We start from the raw sequence: 26,958 nt of genomic DNA, 5'->3' as shown, positions 1-26,958 counted from the left end.
TTTTTAATTCAAGGGTATATTGAAACAAACTTCATAAAGGATTAGACGAGAATATAGAAATCAGTATACTCAAACGTACACATGTTTCTTGCGAAGTTAAGTTAGTGACGGTGATTTGTGGAGGCTCAAAACTCTCGGGCTGTCCCCCCACCTCCTGCTTCACTTGAGAGTTTTTCATTCACAATGACCATTTTGATGGAAATGTTCAGTCCTTAGAAGAACCTGGAATGTGCATTATTTAGATTTTACTGGACAAGTGGGATTTGTTTCTTCTACCCTAGTTATCAAAAAGATTAACCCTTTGACCTCTACACTCTAATCGCAACCACTCTGAAAACAAAGGGGTTATTTGTACAAAATAGTGGGAAAAGCAAGGCTTTATGCCAAGTGGGATGTTTCTCGGTTGAAGGAGGTGGCAATCACCGCACACATTTTTTTTCTTGTGTTGCAGGCGTCTGTGGAGGCTTCTGGTGAGATCGCATTATGCAAGACTGGATTTCCTGAAGATGTTTACAGTGCAGTCTTGTCCCAGGATGTGCTCGAAGGACAGCCTCTTCTCAATGGTAGGATCTCAAAAGATACATTTGTACACACAGCGTCTGTGCTCTTGCAACACTGTTCCATGCTGCAGTTAAAAAAGTCTCTAAATGATCTCTACTGTACAATAAGTATGAATTTTTCACTGTCCCTATAATGAAGCTGTAGGGACTTTATTTTAGGATTACAGAAGAGCTCACGAATCTCTTATGTACGTAACTGGAAGGCTCCCGATCTCTTGAAAACGTCAGAGAGCTTTCATTTTTCATTTACAGTGGAAACCATCACACAATTAATTTTTACAATTTTCTGCCTACATTTTACTTATGTTGAAAAATCATATTTACCAAATATCTGATTCTACTGCTTTTAAAAATTATTTACAGCTGTCATCTGTCATTTACTTAGTATTTTGAATCAAAGAAATGGCTATAATATTATCTCTGCTGAGACATGTCAAACTTTAATATTTAGCAAAATTATAATGAACAGATTTAGCAGGTAAAGAAAGTCTCAAGACAGGAGCATGAAATCCATATTTTTATTATGCCATTGTTTATAGAAATTACTAGATAGCTGCTTTAGTTGTAATATATGTGAGTTTCCAATATAGACTCATCTTCTATCTAAATATGGATCAAAGTCATCACAGTTATCATATGAAAACTCTTGCCAATAAGTCTAGATTAAATCTGAAATAAAACTTGAAATCAAAAGCAAAATTCAAAGTCCCTTCTGTTACCTCTAATTGAAAGCAAATAAAATTTTGGGTAGTAATATTTTCATGGACTTATTTATCATTACTCAAAATGTCATTGAAATAGGAAAGCAAGAAGAATTGATTAAGAAGTTGTATTTAGGTTCTAATTTCCCACAAATCGTGCATCTCTCTGAGCCTGTTTTAGACAGTCGCTTTTAGAAAATCTGAGCGACCTCAACTAATTAATTTACACGGGACTCTACCACACAGCCTTAATTGAAGTGTCTCTGTAGCTCTGACAAACCTTAGTGGTACCATACTTAAGAATACCATAGACAGAGGACTTTGAAATGTAAATGGACCCTACTAAGCATCTGTGGTGCAGGTTATCTTTTATTTTAATTTCTGTTCTGATTGTGATTTGCTTACACCTATGTGATCTTTCTGAAGTTGATTTCTTATTTAAAGACATCCTCCCGTCCCTGCCTCATCACGTGGTATTTTAATGAGTAAATGTTAAATCAGTCTGTCTCAATGCTGAATTGCTATCTCATCTAGTGGTTAATGGTTGATGCGATAGAGGTTTAATTCAAATCAAAGTGTGTAGATTTTTTTTACTTAATACAAGTTTCAGAGTTCTGCACATTTGTCATTTTCTTTAAATCTATAAATTATTATGTGGCATCCTAGGACCTATGTGACCTTAAATATTATTTGAATGCTGAAAAAATATATTGATATGATTCTAAAGAATAATTCAGGCAGAGCAAAAATGTCAGTGGAATTTGTTGCATTTTTGCATTTTATTTTTGAGATACATTTTTAAATGGATAATTCCTTCTCCTACTTTCTCCTTCTAAAAGCTTGTTGAAATTTGCTGGTTACAAATAAACACACGGTCTGTCTCTAGAAGCCATTGATTTAAGATGAAATACATTGGCATGCTGAATAGTTTTGAAAATGAAAGCCTGTTTTTTAGTTATTAGATAATGCTGGTGACAGTAGAAACCGGACACAGCTGATTGCCAGTGTCATTTTAGTATAACCTAGAAACTTGGAACTTCGCTGGACTTGTAAATATAAAAGATTGAAAATACTTCTGACTTTGTGCTCTAGCCATCTCTGAGGGGAGTGTGTATGACAGTCTCTGGTAGAATTTCTGCGCTTTCCGTATGCCCAGTTATTACCATTTTTATCTTTTAGCCTTTTTGATAAAACTGTTTCTCTTCTGACACACCATTATTTTTTTTCTTTATCATTCATAGAATATGTTAAAGAAAACCAGCATCTCAATGTGTGAAACGTAAAGTTCATAGTATTGATTCCTAGAAAAAACGGGTTTCTTTGGAAGGAGGAGGGCTTTTGTGAAACATCAACATTCCTTTTTACAAGAGTGTTGTCACCGGTTATATTTATTTGGGAGAATTGTTACTTACAAGAATTCTAGTTATTTATTTATTTTTTTTACCTTTTCTGTCTTCTTGGAGCTTTTAGTGAGATGATAATCCAAAGTTGGGTGTGTCCACTGAACCCAAATAAATACCATACCATAATTATATTCACGAATTCTACGTTCTGCGCTAAGTCCATTCACCATGTATATTCTAAAGCTGAGAGGAATCTATTGCAAGACCAACCAGAGTGATCACTTTTGCCATGGTTTTATGATTTACAGTGTTCAAGGAAAGAAGTAATTGTGCATAAGAAATATGCAACAGTTTTCCAAGGCATTTGCCTCATGGCAGGTTCTACCATATTAAGGTTGACATTAGAGTCTAAAAACCTGTTGAAGTCCTGACTCCTAACTCTTGATGCTTCCTTTAATTTCCCACTGATGACATTTGGGGAAAGGAGGACAGTAGTCCAACCGTATGTCTAGGATGGTTTCATAGTGTACGTTCCTGGTGAACTAGACTTTGTACAAAAGTTTAACATTTGGGTGTATAAGTGCCATGCAAGCTGATTCTTTTTCAAACAGTGAAGTCACAATCTTTGTGAAGGTGCTTGAAAAACATCAAGCATTGGCTAGAGAGAGACAGCGTTATAGTCATGTTAGAAAAGCGGGCTCTAGTCTAAAGAGCGTCCTCTTCTCCCATCCGCCCCTTCTATTTTCTGCCGTTGTAATGAATTTCATAGAAAGACTGGACCCAATGAGCTAGTGCTATCCATCCAATTTCTCTTACGGTTTTCATCAGAGAGTTTTTGGTAAAGTTATAAAGAGGGCAAATGTATTTTGTGATAAACCTTCCCATTTCACATTATATCATGTTGAATATTTCCACTCTTTTGAAAAGAGGTCAGTACTTCAAAAAAATGGTTATCTAGGCCTCTCTCTGTTCCATTTTGTTAGCAAAACCAGATTTTACTTAACTGTGCCTCTATTTTTGCACTTACAGGTGGTTTCCAGTTTTTCTCTTACATATTGTGCTGCCGTGGAGATTCTTTTTTAGCGAACTCTGATTTTTCTGTAGGGGTATTTTCTTTGGGGATTTGTGTTCGAAAGTAAAATTACTAGGTCAAAGGGAATGGAGAGCGTATATACTTTTTTGGTGCATTTTTGTAGACCTCTTCTTTTCAGGGCTGAAGGTCTGTTAGTTCTTTTCTCCATCCTCATTACCATTGAATTTTACAATGTTTTTTATTTTCCTACTTCCCCTCAGGTGAAAAACATTCCTTTTTTATCGTGTGGTATTCTCTGCTTGCCTTTTGTAAATTAGGATCAATTTTAATGTGTTTAGGTCGTCATTTTTACGTTGCATTTTTCTATTCTGTTTTAAAAGCATTTCTTGCCAACCCCCTCATTTTACAGGTAAGCACATTGGAGCTCAGAGACATAATAGGCTTTTCCCATGACTGTACAGTTCTTTAGATTGTTAACTATAGATCCGGAATTAGAACGCAGGTTTCTGATACCTAATTTAGTGATGATGATGACGATGATGGTGATAAAAAGCCATTATACAATAACACAGGAAAGAGTGAGAGCTAGCCTACCTGTCCATGTGTCTCGTGACAAGTTTATCTTAGAGTTGGTCTTCTTTATTTCCCACTTAACACCATGGTTCGTGTGTTACTAGACGCATTTGGGAATTGGTGACGCTAAGGCAAACAAACCCCCCTATGATTAAAAAAAATCTCTCGATGATTGTCACTATGAGTATTTTGTGCATACCTGTTTACAAGCAGAAACATTTAGGGCTTTAGAAAATAATAGTTAGTCTTAAATATTTAACTTACACTCCACTGAACTAGAAAAAAATCTCTTGTGGGAGCACATTACTTGAAATAAAATAACTGCAATCGTAAATTTTCATTCTGTCACCAGCAGTGTGTCTGACACTAGGAAATAACAACCGTGCTGCAATATCAGCAGAGAGCATCTAAGCCGTTTTTCGGCTGGATGTGAAGAGTGATTTTCCCGTGTGTTTTGCATTGGTGGTCCGCATGCTTAGACATCTCGCTAAGTAAACTCCTCCAACTCTGGTCAACATAAATAGCAACCTGCAATTACCAAGAAGCTCTTCAGTAATGCATTCAGACTCACCGACTCTGGGCAGCCCATGATGATTATTTTCAACTAGATGGAATTTGATTTAGATTAGTTTACTTACTGATTGAGGCTCGCCCGCATTAACATGCTGAGAGGAAGCTGTCATACGGTATCTTCAGATACCAGTACTGAAATTTTTTTATTATCTAGCAGGACTATACAACTGCACTACTTTTTCAGTAATATAAGTGCTTGTGTATGTTACGCATTACTGAATTGGGAAGCCATCTATATTTTAAGCAGTTCTGCTGTGTTCCAGGCTTGTATGAATATGTTAGGAAACCTTGGCTTTTGTTTCAATTACTGTGGTTTTTTTTACATTTTGATAAATCTTTTTTTTGTTGTTATTGAATGTGTAAATGTTTTAAGATATTTAAAAGGTAGGTTTCTAAGCATCTTGTTTATACCGTTGGGCAGCCCTTTACACTTTACTGATTCCCAGTTGATTGTGGGAAAAGGTGTTAAGGACTGAGATCGTTCTCTTGGATATTGATGATAGGCTCTTAGGAGTTACAAATGAAATAAAGATTCTCAGGGATGGAGAACTTTTTTTTTAATACCTCGTGGCATTTATTTTTTAAAGAACTATTAAGGATGTAATAAGATCAACATAAGAACTAAGAAATTTCATCCTTGTTTTCATCGTAATCATTTAGACTTTATTTAAGACTTGGGGGCTTCCCTGGTGTCGCAGTGGTTGAGAGTCCGCCTGCCGATGCAAGGGACACGGATTCTTGCCCCGGTCCGGGAAGATCCCACGTGCCGCGGAGCGGCTGGGCCTGTGAGCCATGGTCGCTGAGCCTGCGCGTCCGGAGCCTGTGCTCTGCAATGGAAGAGGCCACAACAGTGAGAGGCCCGCATACCGCAAAAAAAGAAAAAAAGACTTGGAACTTTTTATACCCCTTTTAACGTGATGTGTTTTAGGTCCAGGTTTCTTAATGCAATGCTGCAAACCAAGATAAGCCAGTTTGGTTGGTCTCTCTCTTTTTTTTTTTTTTTTTTTAAAGTCCTTTTGCAGTTATACATAGCCTTCAGTAATTTGGAGTAGCTGAGGTCTGCCGTCTCACAAACTAGCAGCCAGATCTGTGATAAAGAAAGTAAGTCACACCTCACCTGTGCAAACGTATCGGCAAGCAGGCACTGAACGGTTTAAAAATCTGTCCTCCTAAGATCAGGGAGCCCCTCTCGTTCTGTCCTTTTAGCCTGTCTAGTAAGCATCTGGTGGAGAGTAGAAAATAAACACAATAAATAAGTAAAATTTACTTTATGCTAGATGCTATGGTGAAAAATAATGCAGAGAAGGGAAATAGGGAGAATGTGTGGTTTTGTTGTTTAAATAGGATGGTCGGGAGGTGTCATTGCATAGGAGACATCTGAATAAGAATTGATGTTGCACATGGTCCAAGAGCTATAGATAACTGGGAGAGGAACATTTGAAATAACAGCAAACAGCAAGTGCAAAGGCCCTGAGGCAGGGTTGTGTCTGAAATGTTGAAGGGGCAGCAAAGAGCCTCCATGTGACAAGACATGGAGAGCGGAAGGGGCAGAGTAGTAGGGGGTGAAGTCAGATGAGGCTGGAGCAGTGGCGGGCCACGTTGTGTGGGGTCCTGTAGACCACCGTGAGGACGTAGGCTTTAACTACTAGGAGGTAGAAAGCTATCACAAGGCTTTCAGCAGAGGAAAGACATGATCTGACTGACAAAATAGTATTATTCTGGCTGTTGTGTTGAGAAAAACCCCAAAGGGGATATGAGGGGAAGAAGAGACAAAGTAGGAGGCAAGTGATAATCTAGGTGAGAGAAGACAGTGGCTTGAACCAAGGTAGTAGTTGTAGAGGTAAGAAAAGGGGGTGGATTCTGAATAGTAAAAAAATAATCTATTGAAGTGAAATTTACATAACATAAAATTAACCGTTTAAAAGTGAACCATTCAATGGAATTTAGTGCCTTTCGGTGTTTTGTAAGCCCGCCTCTATCTAGTTCCAAATCATTTTTACCACTCTAAGTAAAACTCCTTATCCATTAAGCATTTTCTCCCCAATCCTCTTCAGTTCCACAGATCTTTTGTGTCCGGCTTCTTTCACTTTAGCATGTTTTGGAGGTTCATCCAGATTGTAGCACGTATCAGTACTTCATTCTGTCTTACGACTGATAGTATTCCATCGTACGTATGTATATGTGTATATAGTTTACAGCTTGTTTACCCATCATTAATTGATGGACATTTGGGATCTTATCACCTTTTGGCTATTGTGAATAGCGCTGGTTTGAACATGGGTATACATATACTTTTTTGAGTACCTTTTTTCAGTTCTTTTGGGTATATACCTGGGAATGGAATTAAGAGGTCGTATGGTAATTCTGTGTTTAACTTTTTGAGGAACTGACAAGCTGTTCTCCACAGCAGCTGAATCATTGTGCATTCCCACCAGCACTATGCAAGGGTTCCAATTGTTCGGCATTCTCACCAAAACTTGTTGTTTTCTGTTTATTTTGATAGTAACCATCCTAGTGAGTGTGAAGTGGTACCTCTTTGTGGTTGTGATTTGCATTTCCCGAAAGACTAATAATGTTGAGAATCTTCTCATGTGTATCATTGGTATATCTTCTTTAAAGAAAGGTCCTTTGCCCATTTTTTAATTGTTTGGTTTTCATTTTTGAGTTGTAAAAGTTTTTATGTATTCTGGATACTAGACCCTTATCAGATAGATGATTGGTAAGTATTTCTCCCATTCTCTAGGCTGTCTTTTCATTTCCTTGATAACGTTCTTTCATGCAAAAAGTTTCTAACTTTGACGAGGTGCAACTTACCTGTTTTTCCTCTTATTGCTCTTGCTTTTGGTGTCATATCTAAGAACCCATTGTAAAATCCAAGGTCATAAAGATTTATTCCTGTGTTTTCTTCTAAGATTTTTATGGTTTTAGCTCTTCTATTTAGATCACTGACCCATTTTGAGTTCATTTTTGTATGTAGTGTGAGATAGATGTCCAACTTTGTTCTCGGAATATGTTTTGGCAGTAGAGCTGACAGGATTTGATGGATTGGTTGTGAGAAAAGAGGGGTCAAGGATGACTCCGTGATATTTGGTCTGAACCCTGGGTAGGACATTAGTCACTGTGATGGGAACGATCAGGAACTTGGTTTGAGTGTGTGGAGATGAATATCAAAGATAGGTAAGAAGACATTGAGTTGTGGGTTTGGGGTTTAGTGGAGTGGGCTGGGCTCTAGAGTGGGGCGTCCTAAGTGTATGAAGGAAAGCCATGACCGAGGGTGAAATCATAAGAGGATTTTCACAAAGTGTGAGGAGGAGAAAACCAAAGAGAGAAAGAAATGGTTTCGTATGGTGCCTTTGAGCACTCCAGGGTTAGGAAGTCAGGATTAAGAGGTGGTATGGAGATAAACAACAAGGTCCTACTGCATAGCACAGGGAACTATATTCAATATCCTATGATAAACCATACTGGAAAAGAATATGAAAAAGAATGTATATAGAGAGGTACATATATGTATAACTGAATCACTTTGCTGTACAGTAGAAATGAACACAACAGCAGGTTCCCACTAGCTATCTGTTTTACACATGGTAGTGTATTTATGGCAAACCTAATCTTCCAATTCATCCGACCCTCCCCTTGCCCCCTGTGTCCACCTGTCCATTCTCTATGTCTGCGTTTCTATTCCTGCCCTGAAGATAGGTTCATCTTGCTCTTTGATGACCTAGATAGGTGGGATGGGGTGGGGAGGGAGGTCCAAGAGGGAGGGGACATAAGTATACATATAGCTGATTCACTTCATTGTACAGCGGAAACTAACACAACATTGTAAAGCAATTATACTCCAATAAAAAAATTAAAAAATAAGTTTACATTGTAAATCAACTCTACTTCAATAAAATAAAAATTTAAAAAACCTCAAAAGATTGGTTTTATGCCTTTATCAACATGATAATGGGCATTTCCTCTAAAATTTAGATAGTTTTTGACTAGAGTCTCAAATATTTGGGATATATGGCTGTTAAAATTTTATGCAGGAGCTTTTTCATCCCTTTACAGTTATGATTTCTTATTTTAAAGATATGACTGGGGCTTCCCTGGTGGCGCAGTGGTTGAGAGTCCGCCTGCCGATGCAGGGGACGCGGGTTCGTGCCCCAGTCCGGGAAGATCCCACATGCCGCGGAGCGGCTGGGCCCGTGAGCCATGACTGCTGAGCCTGCGCGTCCGGAGCCTGTGCTCCACAACGGGAGAGGCCACAACAGTGAGAGGCCTGCGTACCACAGAAAAAAAAAAAAAAAAAGGTATGACTCAAAAGGAAAGAAAGAGGAGGAATGGAGACCAAGAGTTAGGGGAAAAATCAGTAGGATGTGGTGTCTTCAAAGGCATGGTGGTAGCTAGACGTCTTTGACTCAGGTGTATTCCACAGTCAGGTGGAGGAAGGAAGCTGGCTACAGATTGAGTTTTCCTTTAGAAGGAAGGAGAGAAATTGGGTGGAGGTTGGAGAGGGAAGCAGGGTCAACCAAGGATGTTGGGCTTTTTGTTTTTTTATTTAAGTAAAGTTGAATTACAATGTGTTAATTACTGCTGTACAGCAAAGTGACTCAGTTATACATATATACATTCTTTTTCATATTCTTTTCCATTATGGTTTATCACAGGATATTGATTATAGTTCCCTGAGCTTTACAGTAGGACCTTGTTGTTTATCCATCCTATATGTAATAGTTTGCATCTGCTAATACCAAACTTCCACTCCTGCCCTCTCCCACCCAAGGATGTTTTTTTGTTTGTTTTTTAAATTGAATTGTATACTTTATTTATTTATTTTTAAATTTATTTATTCTTTATTTTTGGCTGTTTTTTGGGTCTTTGTTGCTGCATGCGGGCTTTCTCTAGTTGTGGCGAGCAGGGGCTCCTCTTCGTTGTGGTGCGTGGGCTTCTCATTGCGGTGGCTTCTCTTGTTGCAGAGCATGGGCTCTAGGCACTCGGGCTTCAGTAGTTGTGGCACATGGTCTCAGTAGTTGTGGCTCGTGGGTTCTAGAGCACAGGCTCAGTAGTTGTGGCGCACGGGCTTAGTTGCTCCGCGGCATGTGGGATCTTCCCGGACCAGGGCTCGTACCCGTGTCCCCTGCATTGGCAGGCGGATTCTTAACCACTGTGCCCCCAGGGAAGTCCCAAGGATAGTTTTTAAGGATGGGAGTAGCATGTTTGCATGTTGATGGCAAAGACTCCAGGAGGGAGGGAAAGTGATGGTGCAGAAGAGAGGGGACAATTACCAGGGCAATATCATGGAGTGGACTAAAAAATGAGATCATGTGGGACTTAGAAATCTGTACTTACGATGAGCTCCACGGATGTTCTTATGTACCTGTCTTTGGGCACCACTCTAGCCCATTTTGTTGACTTACTCCTAAAAGGGTTTTAAAGTCCTTCCTTTCAGCTTGATGATTTTATGTCAGCAGAAGGTTTGCTGTACAGAAATGGCAGCTAGGATAAAAATGAAACCCTTGTGGTGTTCAATGATGTAAACAGTGTTTTCATCGTTGTAGCATCCCTGACAGATGGTTATCCAGTTTCTGCAAGAATACCACTGCTCCCCCCTCCCCCCACAGGAGGAGGAGATCACTCCTTTCCAGAATCTGCTCCATCGTTGGAGAGCTCTTACTGTTAAAAAGTGATTTCTGAAAAAGTTTAACTGAAGCATATGTTCCTAAAGATTTTACCCACTGGTGCCTGTTTCGTCATTTAGCACCGCACGGAGAAGCGAGTGTGTTCTCTTATGCTCTGAGGTAATTCATTTCATCAGTTTTTGTTCAATGAATATTTTTGATCATTCATCACATGTCAGGTCCTTTTCAAGGAACAGGGCAATGCTGGTCAGCAAGATGGGCAAAATCCTTGCAGTGGAAACTTACACTGAGAGATCCTTCAAATACCTGAGCATAATCACCTTGGCTCCTTAAATCTCTGCTGCAGGCTGAACATCAAACCGTTTCTTCCGTGGTGTTTGAACATTCTGGTTTACTCTTTCCTTTCAAACAGAGGAAGCTGAGCTTCCCTCCAGGACTGAACGCATACCTTCTATGTCCTGCCTGTGCTGCCAAGGTGTCCTTCTTGCCTTCGATGTGGATGCCACACTAGTGCAGCCCAAGGTGGACTTAGCATTGTTCACTGCTGCGTCCTTCTGTTGGCTCCTGTTAAGACTGTGGTTAACGAACACTCATGGGTGTTTTTCAGATGAACTGCTTACCATCTTGCACTTAAAAAAAATGATTTTTGAACTCGATCTGCTTACTGTCTTGCACTTTAAAAAAGTGATTTTTTTGAACTCAAATGTTAAACCTATACGTAGATTTTTTTTTTTTTTCAAAAAGGCCCTAGCTTCAACACCATCTGGAGACCCCAACTGGCAACCTAGACACATAGAAGCCCCAGGAATCAATGCCAGTATTTCTTTTAAATCTTCATTTGAACGAAGGGGCATATGATAACATCTGTACGTTTAAGATGACATAAGATGCCGAATTGGTGTAAAGCATACACACACACACACAACACACACACACTCACACACTCTTTAAATTACTAAATGACCAAAAAGTGGTGGATGAGTTTCAGCCTGTAGCAACTTCGAGACACATGTTAAGATTCTATTTGAATTCATGGTTTATGGTTTTCTTAAAATAGGATTTCTCCATGTCAGGCAGTGGAGAAAAGGCCCATGGCAGATATGTGTAGGTATAAATAAGAGGGGATTTAGATCACCCCAGTTACTACTGTTTGACGTTCCTGCTGCAAAACGAATTTCCTTCGTCTTAACGGAAAATAAAAATCATCTATTTTCAAGAATGCACCTATCTTATTAAAGCACATCTATCGGTGTTACGAAGTCTCCATTTCATCTTGAGGACTTCTACCTCAGTAGATGGTTATCCCCTAAGTTGACGGAACATAGAACAGAGATGAACCTTTTATTGCCTTTGGAGATGTGAGCACTGTTTTTTTTTGGTGTTTGGGGTTTTTTTTTTTTTTTTTGGCCTTCAGTAACTTTGTGTTTTGAACCCTGTCTCTGCAGGATTCTAAAGTTTGCTTTTTTAATTGTTCCTCATTGAATCTTTTATAGCGCACCCTAGTAGGGGTTTGCTCACTTTCAAGGGGAAAGTCACTGATACCTCATTCTATTATTTTTCTTTCTTCAATGTGGACTAGTTTCCTTTTGTGGATATTTTAGCTTGCTGTGATTTTAGGGGGAAAAATGTCTTTTAGGTTTGTTTTTTTCCCCCAAAGGGAATCATCATCATACGCTGTTGTTTCAAGAGTGAAGTTGAGAATGCCAACCACTGTTGAAGACGTGTGTCTCTGCACTGGCACGTGCCTTCTCTGAGCCTCACTGTAGCAGCCAGTCAGGCTTTGTGATGGTGCATCGTTTCTCCTTTGTGTAAGGTTTCCAGTCTATGAGGAGGTATCCCTGTAACATACAAATCCATCAAATTTTAATTGCACTGCCTTGTAATGACTGTTACATGGCTCTGCACTCTTCACATGCTTTTATTCTTTCGAGTGTAACTTTTGTTTGTAGTGTCTGTATTAAAAAAGTACAGGAACTTACTCTTCCAGAGTTCTCTTAACTTACTTTTTTTTAAACCAATATGATTGGTTTTTAGACATTCCAGTTTTTACCGATGAAATCCGAGTGATTCTAATAAAGGTGGTCTTCCGCCTGACTTACACAGTTGGCCCTTAGTGTGTATTTACATGACAGAAACACAGGTTAGATGGATCTTCAGAGGTGTTATACTTTGAAGATTGTACATTACCTCTTCTCGAGTGCTTTTTTATGAAGAAGCCTACTTTCTTCTCTTTGTTTGGACAGCTTTGGATCATCTAAGATAGATATTGATGAAACCTTTGTTCCTGTTTACAATCCAAACATATCTGTGTCCACTATTATTATATTTTTGTTTTTTTTAAACATCTGAATATTTATTTTACCAGACGAGGAGACTGTTAAGTTCTAAAAAAGTGCTAATAAGTCGAGACTAAGATTCTTCACTTACCTGGTAGAAAAAGAGTTACATCAAAGGAAATGGCCCATAAACTCTAATTCCTCGGGTTGAAATCTCCTCTTTCCTGGCCCCTTCATTCACTTGCTGATGTCGTGGTCTAACCCAGGGCATCTCTATCGGAGGGGAAGCACCCGATAGACTACATTTGATTTTCCTCTGACATCAACTGGCTTTCCGGAAGTTCTCCTTTCCTGTTGGCCCTTGACTTTATTGAGCCATTTGTTGAAGGGCATTTTCAAACCCTACAAACAAGGGCTAGTTCATTATTACTTTTGTCTTTTATGTCAGAGTTTCACTTTAAATTAAGTGTCCTCAGATTAAGGTATTATGAATTTAACAAAATGTTGATTTGGAAATTCTCAGAGCCTGGGGAGTATTTGTGTTCCCAACATTTATTCAACAAATATTTGTTTTTTCTTCTGGGTAAGGAAGTCACTCTGCATTGCTTTGGAAAATGCCAGTGCCCAGCTCACATTTATTACTTGTGGTAGCGGGGAAAATAGTCCCAATTTGTGGTCATTATTTAAATTATAAATGTTTCTTTGGAGCATTTCTGTGTGGTTTTAAAGGGCAAAAATAATGGGCCACCTTAATGAAATGCTCGGTGAAAAAATTCGACAGAGCTGAATATTTGTTCTCCTAATTCCTTTGTGAAATTAAACCCTGCAGATTTTCACATTATGCATATATGTAATTATTCCTTCAGTTCAGTCACTTTGATTCGCTGTAGCATCTTTTGTTGACTTGTCATCTCTTCTGTCGTTGTAGAAGACATTTATTAAAGCATCTTGTTGCATTTATATTGTAGGAAAATGTTCCCTTATGAGGTAATCTCACACTAACTACTCAAATTGATAAAGCCCCAGTATGGTATTGTCACTTTACTAATGATTAGCAAATTAGTAGATAGCGTGAATTCTCAATCCCTATTAGTGCCACATTCTCAGAAGTTCAGTAGTTTTATATTTAAATGCCCTAATTGCTTAACCTATCTCAAATAATAATCACAATTTATTATTTTCCAAGCAACCATTTAAATAAACTAAGCAATTAAGAGCAGGATGCATCCTTTGTTTTGCTGATTATTGATGTATAATGTGTGGTGGTTGAAGCATGCACATTTGGGCAATGCTACGTTGAAATTTGTAAGAATCGCCTTACCTTCCACATTCAGATTGGTTATTTATAAGTGTATTATATTTGCATAGCATCTTATACTTCTTGAGAAATTTCATAAATGTTATTTTGGCTGCCCCAAACTCTGAGGGACAGCTAGGATGGGGCCCGGGGGTGCGGAGAGGGGAACATTTCTATGCTCACGTGATGAAAGTGAGTTTACGGAGGTGAGGTGATTCACCTGGAATCATGAGTAATAAGTGGCTGGATGTGGTCTGGATATTGTCTTCTGATTTCTGTCCCTTGTACAGAGTCCTTCCCCTCCAGCTCATGAGAGATCCCTTTCTGAGCAGCCTTTCTGCTGCTCAGAAAGGCTGCTTCGCGTGGGACATTTTGTGCCCCTTCGACGCTCTCACCCGCCACGTGCCAGTACTCACTCGCTTGTCTGGGGTTTTAAAATCTGTGTTGCCAGACAAGGTGCAAGTTCATTTTCTCATCCGTTCTTTTATAAGAATGACCACAAAACCTTGCTCAGTTCCCTAGTGAGATCATCTGAGTTCTTCTCAGTCATTTGGTCCAATTGCCCCACCTTTCTGAACTCTAATAGGTTCTCAGCAACTTAGGTGTGTTTTAGGGGTTTTTGTCGTTGTTGTTTGCTTATTTGTTTGTTTTCGTGGTGTGTCATCACCGTCTACTCAGCATACTCTACGCCCTGAATGTTTTCTACTTAAGAAATAGAAATTCATTTCTATGGAAGATGATAGAAGACACAGGTAGCCCTCATGAAGCAGCATCTTGGTTTTGCCAGATACAGCTCGTTGGGCACAGATAGAGAGATGAATCCTCTTGTTTGCCCAGAATACTTGTTGTTAATTGAAGGTCTAGCATATGAGAGCTCTAGACAGCAACAGAAGACTGTGTATAAACAAGAGATTTCATGGTCCAATAATGATAATAGAGTTTTTATTTATCAAGTGACTGTATGTTCCAGGTCCTTATAGAAGTTAAGTTTCATCTTTACCTGTGTTTCCATGTAAGGAAATTCAGATGTAAACAGTTTTAAAGTGACTTCCCTGAGGTATACCATTAGCAAGTGGTGGAACTGGGGGTTGAGTCTGGGTCTGTGGGATGTCTACTCCTGTGCTCTTCCTGATGGACTGTGCTGCCTCCACAGGGTGTGCTGAAAAGTCAGGTCAGTGAGGGACCAGATCCAGCAGGGATGAGGTATTGGGGGAGGTGATTGAGCAACACTTTGGAGAGGGGCAGTTTGGATACATAAGGAGGTGACATAGAATAAGGGGTGTGTGTCTGAGATCAGATGGACATGGGAGGAAGATTTTTATTGGAGAACACCCCCCCACAATGTGGACTGATGGGACAAAGTCTTAAAGATCCTTGAGTTCCAGAGTGAGGGATTGAGTTGGCTGTTGAGGTGGGAGTCACCCAGAGATGGGAAGGAGAATTAGGTAATTATGGATTCTGGAGAGGACCATATGGATGAAGCTGACTTTAAAAGCTATAAACAGTATGTGCATAATGATTTGTGGTGAATCAGTGGCATGGTGGACATCATGGCAGCCTTCCCTGAGATTCATTCCTCAATTACTGTGCAGTTCTTAGCTTTAGGAGAAGTTTAATCCTCCTCCAGTTTTAGGGAAGAGGCATCACAGCCTTATTCCGAGGACCGCAGAGGAAACCTTTGGACCAGTGATGTCAAGTTTAGGGAAATTTTACTCCTTCTCCACCTGCAGGGGCAGGAGAAACTGGTTTACAGGGTTATGGCCAGGAAGGGGAAGTATCAAGACAGAGGTAAGAAAGGTGCTGCTTTGATCAGGGGTCTGTGCTTTTCTGCTGAGGGCTTGAGATGGTGGTCAGCTCTATGTGGTGGGACGTGTCACTTATTTACCCATTATCCTCAGGGCCTCACACAATACCTCCCAAATCCTGGTCATAGCTCTAGCTGATAGATTAAATGAGTGTGAACAAAAGTTTGGAGATTTACGAGAAATAGGAAACGAGGTCAAGGAGAGTATCATCTGTTGCAGGGAATAGTATGGAAATTAAAAGAAAAATGAAGTCTTTAGTAATTTTGAAAGATGTAAATGGGATACTAGCTTGTGAATTGATGAAAAGTATTTGGGTAAAAGGAAGTTTTGACTAAGCTGTAGGGTCTCACTGTTTTAGGACACAAAAAACGGCTTTGGGAACAATTTCTTCTCTACTCTATCCTTATTTTTCTCTCTCTCTAAATGGACCTTTTTTTTTTTTCTAAATCTCTTCCAAAATATTTTGATTTTCTTACAAGAATATATTGTAAGATAGAAAAGTGCAGGAAGAAAAATTAAGGGTTTTTCTAGGTCAGATCTTACTAGAAAATCACCATAGCAGTGATTGATGTGCTATGTGAAGATTCTATCAAAGTATTCCTGTAACTTGCCTAGAAGTAAAGTAAGGGATTGTCATTAAAAATCCTCAGGGTGCTTGCATAGGAACCTTGCTATGGTCATAGGGACCTTGCTATGGTCGTCTTCACCCTATGGCCTCTGTTCTTACAAAGTAAGGATGCAAATGTCATTCAGAGGGTTGGATTTTTAAAAATTGAAAGGAAATTCACTATCCAAGAAATTTTTTCCTTTGGCTTCTGTCTGAGTCCTTTTGGGCTGCTGTAACAGAGTACTGTAGACTTACACACAACAGAAATTTATTTCTCACTGCTCTGGAGGCTGGGAAGTCCAAGATCTAGACTCTGGCTGATACACTGAGGGCCTGCTTCCTGGTTCACAGACAGCTGTCTTCTCATGGGGTCCTCACATGGTGGAAAGGGCAGGGGAGCTCACTGTTATTTGGTTTTTTTTCCATAAGGACACTAATCCCATCATGGGGGCTCCACCCTCATAACCTGATCACCTCCAAAAGTCCCACCTCCAAATGCCATCATATCAGGGAATAGGTTTCAACATATGAATTTTGGGGGAGCCACAAATATTCAGTCTATAGCAAGTTCCTAGCATAAAATTTAGTATTTACTAAACATAAGTTTTAGTATTTTTGAAAAAGAAAAGATATACAATTCTAGATTTGTGAAAAGGACAGAAGAGACTTGAAAGGAAATCATCACTTTCAAACACTGTAGAACTTAGAATATCGTAGTTGAGCTTCTCTGTGTAGTTATATGGTATCTGTGGGTCCAAAATGACATTTGCTTTCTCAGATTTTTGGAACTATTTTTTTGGTTATATGTCTGGTTAGCTGAGGACATGGTGTAAAGAGATTTTTTAAAAATAAAGATTCCATTGAATAGATGAGTATGTGTGCTCAGATATGTGCCTGATTCTAAATTTTTAATTAACTCTTAAAGGGGGTTCATCAAAATTGGGGATTACTGAAGCCTCAGCCTCCCATGGAAATTTAATCCTTTCACTCTTCTCAACTGCTTTAAAGAGGGCTATTGCCCTCACAGTGGAACTCCACTTTGGAAAGTCTTGGCAGAATTACAGCTCTCAGGGCCCCAATGGAGGCCTCCAACATAATTTTAGACTTTAGTCCCTGGAGACGGAGCCCAAATCTTCTCCTGCAGGGCTCGCTGGAAGAGGCCTGCTCAGCTGCTGTGATGCTCTCTGTTTTCTCAGGACTTTTGCCAATTAATTCTGCCATACAGACCCCAGCTTGGTGTCATTACTTCGCAGATGCCCTGTGTGGGGTGGGTGTATACCCGTGTCTTTTAGGGCACTAGTTTTCAAATTGCTATGACTGGGAGATGTCAGAAATACATTTTATGATCCTGTATATATGTATTTCACAAGACAGTACACTTACCCTTGACTGTGATGTACTCCATTTTCCATTCCATTCCAAATTATACTAATAATCTGTTGTTATCTGTACTTTGAAAAGCAGTGTATTCGCCCTGCTTTCTAGCGTGGAGGGAGTACTCAGCCCCAGAGTCTCCAGAGGGTTTCTGTCTGTTCTCCAGCAGAAGTGGCCCTCCGATGACCTGCCATGACTTCCCCATGCCCACAGTCACTCTATTAGTGCTAATGCCATTCCAAAGTGGTCATAATGCTTCTAACTAGTATTTATTTATTGAACACTGTGTGCTAGATATGAAAGGTTTTTTTGTGTGTTTGAATTACCACCCATTTGCTTTACAATCATCCGTTAGGTGTGAGCGCTGTGATTGTATGTCTATTTTACAAATGAAAAGAGAGGTTCCTTATTCTGTGAAGGATGTAGCAGAGAAGGGACACTATGCTTAAAGCTGAATTATTCCAAAAGTATGGCTTTTTAACCTAATAACACCTCTCTTATGTAGTTCTAGATTTCCTAAAAATAGGTAAGAAAGTTATATAAATTATGACTGATGACATATAGAGTCGTCATTCTTTTTTCTTATATTTATTTTATTAAAAAAATTTTTTGGGGGGGCTGCATTAGGTCTTAGTTGTGGCACGCGGGACCTTCGTTGAGGCATGTGAGACCTTTCGTTGCGGCACAGGCTCCTCCTTGTGGCATGCAGGCTGCTCTCTAGCTGCGGCGTGTGGGATCCAGACGCGTGGGCTCTGTAGTTTGCGGCTCACAGGCTCTAGTTGAGGCGGGCGAACTCAATAGTTGTGGCGGGGGCTTAGTCACCCTGTGGCATGTGGGATCTTAGTTCCCCGACCAGGGATTGAACCCACATCCCCTGCATTGGAAGGTGGATTCTTTACTACTGGAGCACCAGGGAAGTCCTTCCTCATTCATTTTCTGTAAGTTAATAAATTTTATTTTCCAAGTTGTGGCCAGGACTAGAGTCTCACTGGTATTCATCTGATTTGCAAATCATAAGCTGAACTTTCATTAAGAACAAGAAAGTTTTGATAGTTTATCTTTGGTTTATGTTTACCAAAGGAATCAAGGCCATCTTCTTTCACATATTTTTTGATAATTAAAGCATATTTACTTAAATCATGGATAGATTTTTATACACAGGTAGTTATGTTTTGTTTGTGAGTTTAAAATGTTTACAGCTGTAATTTTAAAATATTAAAGTGATGGAAGCAAATTCGTTTTCAGAGAAAAATGACTTAGCCTTAGGAATGTGTCAACTTTGGACTTGATGTTTTAAAAGGCAAATTACAATTTTCAGTGGAGTAGCTAATAAACAGATCACACAAAGGCAATTCTAAGTTCTGTTTGTGTATAGAAGGGGCAAAAATCACATAATATATGATGCCTAATTGTTTTGAGTTGGCTAGGATACCAACTGAACCCTAGGGTCCTGAACCTGTTTATGAAGGTCTAATGTTATTAGAGGTTATGAGTGTGACCTGTCCATTGTTGGCTGCATCTGAAATTAGTCTACAAATTTACTTTCAAATATAAGCAAAACAGCAATTCAGATAGGCTTTGGCTTACACTGGTGTATCTGCAAGAACCAAATAAATAGGGTGTGTATTGAACTTGTGGTAAAGCTCCTTCTATTTATTGTGTTTTTGTGTCCTTCTTTGGGAGGTAGCCTCATTAATAACAGGGTTAATGCTAAACCCAGTGTTCAGTGAGTTCCTTAACTCATGCCATTGAAACATATTAGAATAAAACTTTGAATACTGTAGGTTAACTATCAAGGTTCTTTGGAGGGTAGCTAACCATATGAGAAATAAATATACTACATCTGATATTTTGGGTACACACTTATTGTTTCATACACACAGAGTTCTTGATGAATAATTTAGGAAATTACATAAGTGATAAGGTTATAAAACTTATAATTTTAAAAGTTTTTCAGCACCTATTAATTAGTTTTAATTTTACATTTGATTACAGAAAAACCAAATGAAAAACTGACAAGGAATTTCATGATAACATTGTTAAAGTACGTCAAAAGTGTGATAACGAGTTATCATGAGCTCCTCGTACCTGTTCATGGCCTACTGACCACACTGTTTCACTGTTTCCTTTAGTCACATGTCCTGGGAACATCAGCAGTGTCCCAGGATGGCAGCCAACTCGTCATTGGTCACTTCTTTATCATTTCATTCATTAACTCAAATATTTGTCACTGTGCTTGCTTTTTTTTTTTTTTTTTTTTTTGCGGTACGCGGGCCTCTCACTGTTGTGGCCTCTCCCGTTGCGGAGCACAGGCTCCGGACGCGCAGGCTCAGCGGCCATGGCTCAAGGGCCCAGCCCCTCCGTGGCATGTGGGATCTTCCCTGCATCAGCAGGCGGACTCTCAACCACTGCGCCACCAGGGAAGCCCATCACTGCGCATATTTTTAAGGTTACAAGTTAATAGGTAATAGTTCGGCTTTGCAAAATATTTGACCACCGTCACCTTTGGCCAGCGATACCCATGCCCTTTGATGCCTAAGCACATAGAGCTTCACAATCTGTTAACCATACAGTTCGCTGAGTTCATGTGTTTATATGAAATGAAAGAGGAAATGACGCACGTTTTTGTTCCTTTATGAAAGAATTTTCTAATTAAGTTCGTACTGAAATACAAGCCTTGAAGGTCTTGTATACATTAGGGCAACTCTGCTTCCAACCATAAAAAACCCCACTTTTTTTAGACCTAATTATATATGTTTTTAGACCTAATTATATATAACCCCACTTTTTTTAGACCTAATTATAAATATATATATATATGTGGTTTTTTTTTGGCATGGCTTAAATTACTGTATTGTAGTCAACCTTAGTGCTCTGCTTTTTTAAAAGATTATTTTCCTTATTAAAAAGTGGAATCAGCATCATTTTAATAACATTAAATAAAATCTTACATGTGTGTGAATAGGTAAATTGGTTTGACCATTGCTCACTAAAAAGTATCTTTCCTTCACCTCAGGGCCTTGTACTGATGGCTGCTTCCAGATTCTAGATAGGGCTCGAAGAACCTGTCCCTCCAGCTACCGGAATTTGAATTGGCTATTATTAGGGGGAAACTTATAAATTTCCAAGCCACTCAAACTTTGAATCCATCAGCCAAATCCAGAGCTGCTGCCATGGGAACCGGGGGGAAAGCCCTACCGATTTTCATCTTATTTCTTCTGTATCAGCTTGGTGGATTGGATGACTTGACAGTCATTCTTTTTCTCTACAGAAGAAGATGATTTAATAAGTAACACAATGTTTATCTTTTTTTATAATAAAAATTCCTCTCCAAGTTATATTCCATACTGCTGCTGGAATTCTGCATACAGAATGGGTACTGTGTCTGTCGCCTGCCTAATGGGTCTACATGGGCCAGCAGTGCTGTGAGGACAAAGTCTAGCTGCCTGGTGTACCATGCAAGGCCTTCACCTGCAGGATCTGGCCCTGAAACTCGCCTCTGCAGTTACTTTGCCCCACGGCCCTTGTGGTCATTCTGGGCCCCGTCATAGGGAACTATTATTGATGCGTCCTGGTTGCAGATTGGATCACGTTGCCATATCTTTGCAGGTGCTGATCTGTCTCTCCAGAACCTACTAGCCCCCTCCGTCCACCTTGCAACTCTAGGAAGTTGGAAGTCACTTTTCCATGCTAGCTTTGCAGTTCTGCCAGACTGGCCTGTGTCTTTTTTTTTTTTTTTTTTTTTTTTTTTTGGCGGTACGCGGGCTTCTCACTGTTGTGGCCTCTCCCGTTGCGGAGCACAGGCTCCGGACGCGCAGGCTCAGCGGCCATGGCTCACGGGACTAGCCGCTCCGCGGCATGTGGGATCTTCCCGGACCGGGGCATGAACGCTGTCCCCTGCATCGGCAGGCGGACTCTCAACCACTGCGCCACCAGGGAAGCCCGGCCTGTGTCTTATTCACATATTTATCTCCTGTGCCAAGCACAGCACACTCAGTACTATCTGAAATCAATGATGGATTTCACTCACTCATTCTCTTTATTCAGGAGATTAGAAAATTGGAGCGATTTACCCAATATTAAAATTTTTTTCAAAGGTAATTATTTGTAGACGAGAGATTAGAAGCCCTCTGTGTTTTATATTTATGTACGTGTTAGGGGCTTAGATGTGTTGTTTAGCTTAATTATCTTATCAACCAGTGGGGTAAATTTTATATATATTTGAAAGGGATTGAGTAAACAGATTCGGAAAAGCTAAAGAGTTTGCACAAGCACCTAGCTAGTATTTGAAAGATTCCATATTTTATCAAAAGGCTACGTGCCATCTCTCTAAGGCTAGCGTATGTATACACTGTTCTGGACTTTAAAGAAATGATTCATTTTGATTTTAAAAGTTTATTATGTAGTCATATTATCTCCCCCTATTACTCTGTTTAAGTTTTATCTCATATATCCACTTGAGGACAGTGTATAATTAAGCAAACAGTCATGGATATCATGGTCCATTTTTCTCTGAATGATAGCAGTCTTCAAAATAAAAAAAAACCAATTGTACAGTTTTAAAAGCATAGCATCTGGATATTTCCTCTAGAATAACAATGTATGACCTTTTAACAATCTCATTTTATTAAACGTTTCCCTGTTTTTCTTTAAATGTGAACCCTTGTGCTGTCGGTCTGAGCAGTTCTAAGTGTTTAAACAGTGCAGTTAACTGTAGACTTCATCTCTTTTCCTGTAAAAATACTCTACTTAAGGTAAATTTTCATGTTTTTCATTTTCCATACTATTTTCAGTTCAACTTAAGGAGAATGTTGACACCATCTTGCATATTTTCTATACTCCCAAATATTTCTGAAATGGTAAACATATGCATTTTGTAATCAGGATCTGTGAGTTGTAGGTCATAAACTGTATCTGAGATGTAGCCCCTTCACCTTCCTTCAAATACTGAAGATAATAACAGTCCTTATTTTGCAAACCTGTTAGGGTGAATATACGAGTTAATATTTATAAACTGCTTAGAACAATGCCCGCCCATAGTAAATGCTACATAAATGTTCATTATGATGATTGAGGGTTCTTTTTTTTTTTTTGGAGGTACGAGGGCCTCTCACTGTTGTGGCCTCTCCCGTTGCGGAGCACAGGCTCCGGACGCGCAGGCTCAGCGGCCATGGCTCACGGGCCCAGCCGCTCCGCGGCACGTGGGATCTTCCCAGACCAGGGCACGAACCCGTGTCCCCTGCATCGGCAGGCGGACTCTCAACCACTGCGCCACCAGGGAAGCCCAATTGAGGGTTCTTTAACTTCTACACCTTCCTTTTCATCCTTGATTTTCAGAAATCAAGTTAATTTGTATTTAATAGGTTAGGGTAGATAAGTCCATTCTTATAAAACAAATATTTGGGTTGAGTTCCTCATTCCTCTCTCTCCTCAGTGTATTTCCACTTAATCTTGACCTCCTTTTGAAGAAGAAAATTAATGTTAATTTTGAGTCTTACTCTCTTCCACCTCTTGTCTTCTTGGAGTCACTGCTGGCTGATATTAGTTTTTGTACTCAGTGTATTAATTGAGCAGGGGCAGCTGCTTTAGTCATTCTAGGTACTTTGTAAATATTGGTTAAATGAATCAATGGCTGGGCAGTAATGTGCTGGGTTTCTGGCTTCTCGACCTTCAGGGGTCAGTTTTCTCATACTTCATAGTCTGAAACATAAATATTAAAGGAGAAGTCTCTCCCTCCTGCTTCCCCAAATAGAAAAGTCCTTATTATCTGCGTCACAGCTATGGTGGTCTCCTGATAAAGTGGACCTAAAGATTTTAGAATCTAAACCCCAGGCAGTTTTTAAAATAACTCATATTTGTATCTAATACTGTTTTCAAATAACTGTCTTAAAATTTCAGAACCAACCCAGTGAGTAGGCAGTGTGTACTCCATAATACTGAAACTGAAAAGTATAGCAACTCGCCTAAGGTACTGCACTGCACAGCCCTTTAGTGGCTGAACCGGGATTTGGACTGCATTCAAGTTTGAATCCAGTTCCGGGGCTAGATTTCCCCACCGTTAACCACCCTCCTCTGAACTACAACCAATTACTTTATTTTTTAAATGAGTCATCCTTTAATCATTATTGGTCAGTGAGGTTGAAGAGACCTAAGAGATAAGGAGGAAATGAATGCAGTGATTTAATCCTAAATCATTGTCGTCCTGTCTTTCAAATATGGTAATATTGGAGTAGTAAATGTAGATGATAATAATGAGTAAATATGATAGTGGATCAAAGTACTTAACCCGTTGAACTTGGAAGAGAAGGTGGAAGAACTTTTCAGAAATATTCCTTTGGCTGAAGTTTAGAAAAACAAGTTTTTCGTGTATTTGTTTTAAAATCGAGAATTAGAACATGTAAAGACGGACACTCACGAAATTTGGGAACACATGCTTGGCCTGGGTTCTGAAAACCAGGAGAAGGGGGTGTATGTTTACCCCTTGACAGCGGTTTTTTATTGTAATAAGATCAGTTCGCAGCATATCCAGGCATTTTGAATGAAAATTGAGTTTGACTGAAGAAAATCATGTCCTTCCAAATGAAAGTGAGCAGATGTACAAAACGAACCTTAAAATTAATCTTGGATTTACTCCTGCTTGTGATGCACGTGATCGTGTGAATGCATCAATTCACAGTCATGTTGAAAATGACAAGGGCAAAGGGAAAGCTGCTGCAGATTTAAAGTTTAAAAAAATCATTACAGACATAATTGGGGGGTTTCCACTGTATTGAACAACTGTCTTGAGGAGACAATTGCCTTTCTGCTTGAAGTCTGCAAAGAAGATATTCCTCTTTTTAAAGTCGTTTTACCTTTAACTTATTATGACGTCCTTTTTAAAACTGAGAAATCTTTGAATTGAATACAAGTTGTATCTCCCTGCCTCTTCTCTAACTGAATGCTGTCTATTATTTTAATCATGTTAATCTACTACTTAGTGGAAAACGCTGCTCTGTGGCTGCGGAGAACAAAAGTGCTTTCTGTTTCTTCTTCTTTAGTGAACCGGCCTTCACATGGTGCAGAACAGTCAGGGCTTTAATCCGAGCTGATCAATACATTCCGAACCCTTTATTTAGTGAGATCAATACAGTGTAATGAAGTCTGCATTCCAGCTTTTTTCCAAACATTCCGGCTGGGCCAGGGAGGTGTCTGTTTTTCTGTTCTAAAGCACAATCAAAATTATGGTAGAGGTTTTTTTCTTATTATTCTGGACTGGGCAGCGCTTTTGAGCGCCCTCCGGACAAGCTCCACCAAGCGCACTCCCCAGTCCATCCAAAGACGTGTCTCCTATAATAATGAAGGCGTCAAGAGAAATCATGTGATTCCAGAGAGAAAAATTAGTGTCAGCAAAATACTGCTTCAGTAATATCTGTGACTTAATCATGTAAGATGACTGCTGCTAAATGGCTTGGAATAAAATACTTTTTATGAAAGTATGCCCACAGATTAGCTGCGTGCTTGTGAAAAGTCTGTGGATTCTCAGAGAGGTGATCTGTCCACTGTAATTTTTGTATAGATTCATTTGCAGCAGGAATACAACAAATTGGAATCTATCATACTTTCTTTTGAGTTTCTGTGTTTTGTTCAGGCTTTGCTCTTAGTGAGCCTTTTAAGCAGTTTTCATCTTAACTTTAAAACTATTTTTATATTTGGAACAGTGTTTTAGGGCATTTGGGATATCCGTTTTATAACTTTTGCATCAAGATATGCAGGCAGAACTGAAGCCTGAACATTGGTCCCTTATATAAAGTGCTAAGACACAATTTGTCATCTTGTTGGCTGTTTATATCTTCATATACTGTTTACAAACTTTCAGCATGACCTAACAATGTTCTGAGACTGTTATTGCTTGGCATAGTCTATCTCAATGAAGGTGGTCCTATTTATTGGAAATTACTTGTTTTTCATATGGCAGCTAAGTCATTAATATGAGACCCACTGGAGATTTTTTTATTTTCTAGTTTCTGTTATACGAAATGTTGTAAGCTAATGTTTATATTCTTAGGCAAACATGAAGCACATACATGACTTCGAGTGTGCTAAGAGAGTTGTGTGTAAGAACGTTTGGAGGAATCACCTGATAGGGTGTTGAATCAAAACTGCTTATTTCTCAGTGTTTTTTTTTATTTTTATTTTTTTGGGCCCCGCCGATCAGCCTGTTCCCGGGGATCTTAGTTCCCTGGGCTGTCGGCAGTGAAAGCGCGGAGTCCTTACCACTGGACCGCCAGGGAAGTCCCCTCAGTGTTTTATAATTAGAAATCTTCATATTGACAATTTCTCCTTAACCGTATTTTATAAGATCGAAGAAAAGACTAGAATTTTAGACTTGCAAGGAATTTTGCACATGGCCTAGGCGAGCCCTGCCCCCCTTCCATGGGGTCCGTGAATTGAAACAGTAAACCACAAACTAGCTAACTTAATTTATGCTGACTTTGCTCACAGAGTAAAATGAGACTGTGAACATACTCAATAATAAGAGCCAGGGTGAGGATGAATAGGAAATAAAAAACCTACTTGGAGAAAAGGCAGCACCTTTGAGCACCTGCTGTGCACGAATACTGTACCTCAGGGGTCCCTAACCCCCGGGGCCGCGGACCACTACCGGTCCGTGGCCTGTTAGGAACTGGGCCGCACAGCAGGAGGTGAGTGGCAGGCAAAGCTTCACCTGCCCCTCCCCCTCGCTCCCCATCGCTCGCACTACCGCCTGAACCAACCCCACCACCACCACCACAACCCGTCTGTGGAAAAATTGTCTTCCACGAAACCGGTCCCCGGTGCCAAAGGGTTGGGGACCGCTGCTGTAGCGCATATGTGGACAGAAACAGTTTTGCTTTCTCTGAGCTTTTCATCAAATAGTGGAGCTGAGCACAACGGCAGACAGTTGAAATGTTAGAGGATCCATGAAGGAGTGATTCCTTGTGTGTGTGGTGGTTGGGAAAGGCTTCCTGCAGACATGGCCTTGGAGCTTGGCCTTAAAACAGAAGCATGAATTTGATGAAACTGACTGGGATTTTCCGCTTGGCAGTTGTTGGGTAAGGGGTACCGGGAGGAGAAGGGAGCCTAGCCTAAGACTTTCAAGATGTGTGAATAAGTATTAGTAACTAGAAGACTGCCGGTACCTCTGACGAAAATAAGGAAACACCAAGACCA

The 26,958-nt window shown here is 39.7% G+C and overlaps 1 protein-coding gene across 1 annotated transcript in view; it reads left to right on the top strand.

Moving 5' to 3' along the window:
* CDH2 (cadherin 2) overlaps positions 1–26,958 on the top strand; it is a 215,592-nt gene that overhangs the window by 29,821 nt on the left and 158,813 nt on the right. The window contains exon 2 of the mRNA XM_027127659.1: positions 452–563. Within this exon, the coding sequence (XP_026983460.1) occupies positions 452–563 (112 nt within the window). The remainder of the gene's footprint in view (positions 1–451; positions 564–26,958) is intronic.

The sequence above is a fragment of the Aethalodelphis obliquidens genome, unplaced genomic scaffold, assembly GCF_003676395.1.
Source record: "Aethalodelphis obliquidens isolate GAN/ISIS:26980383/991018 unplaced genomic scaffold, ASM367639v1 scaffold32, whole genome shotgun sequence".
Classification (NCBI taxonomy): Eukaryota; Metazoa; Chordata; class Mammalia; order Artiodactyla; family Delphinidae; genus Aethalodelphis; species Aethalodelphis obliquidens.
The sequence above is the reverse complement of the archived record's forward strand: the minus strand, read 5'-3'. Positions and strand labels throughout refer to the sequence as shown.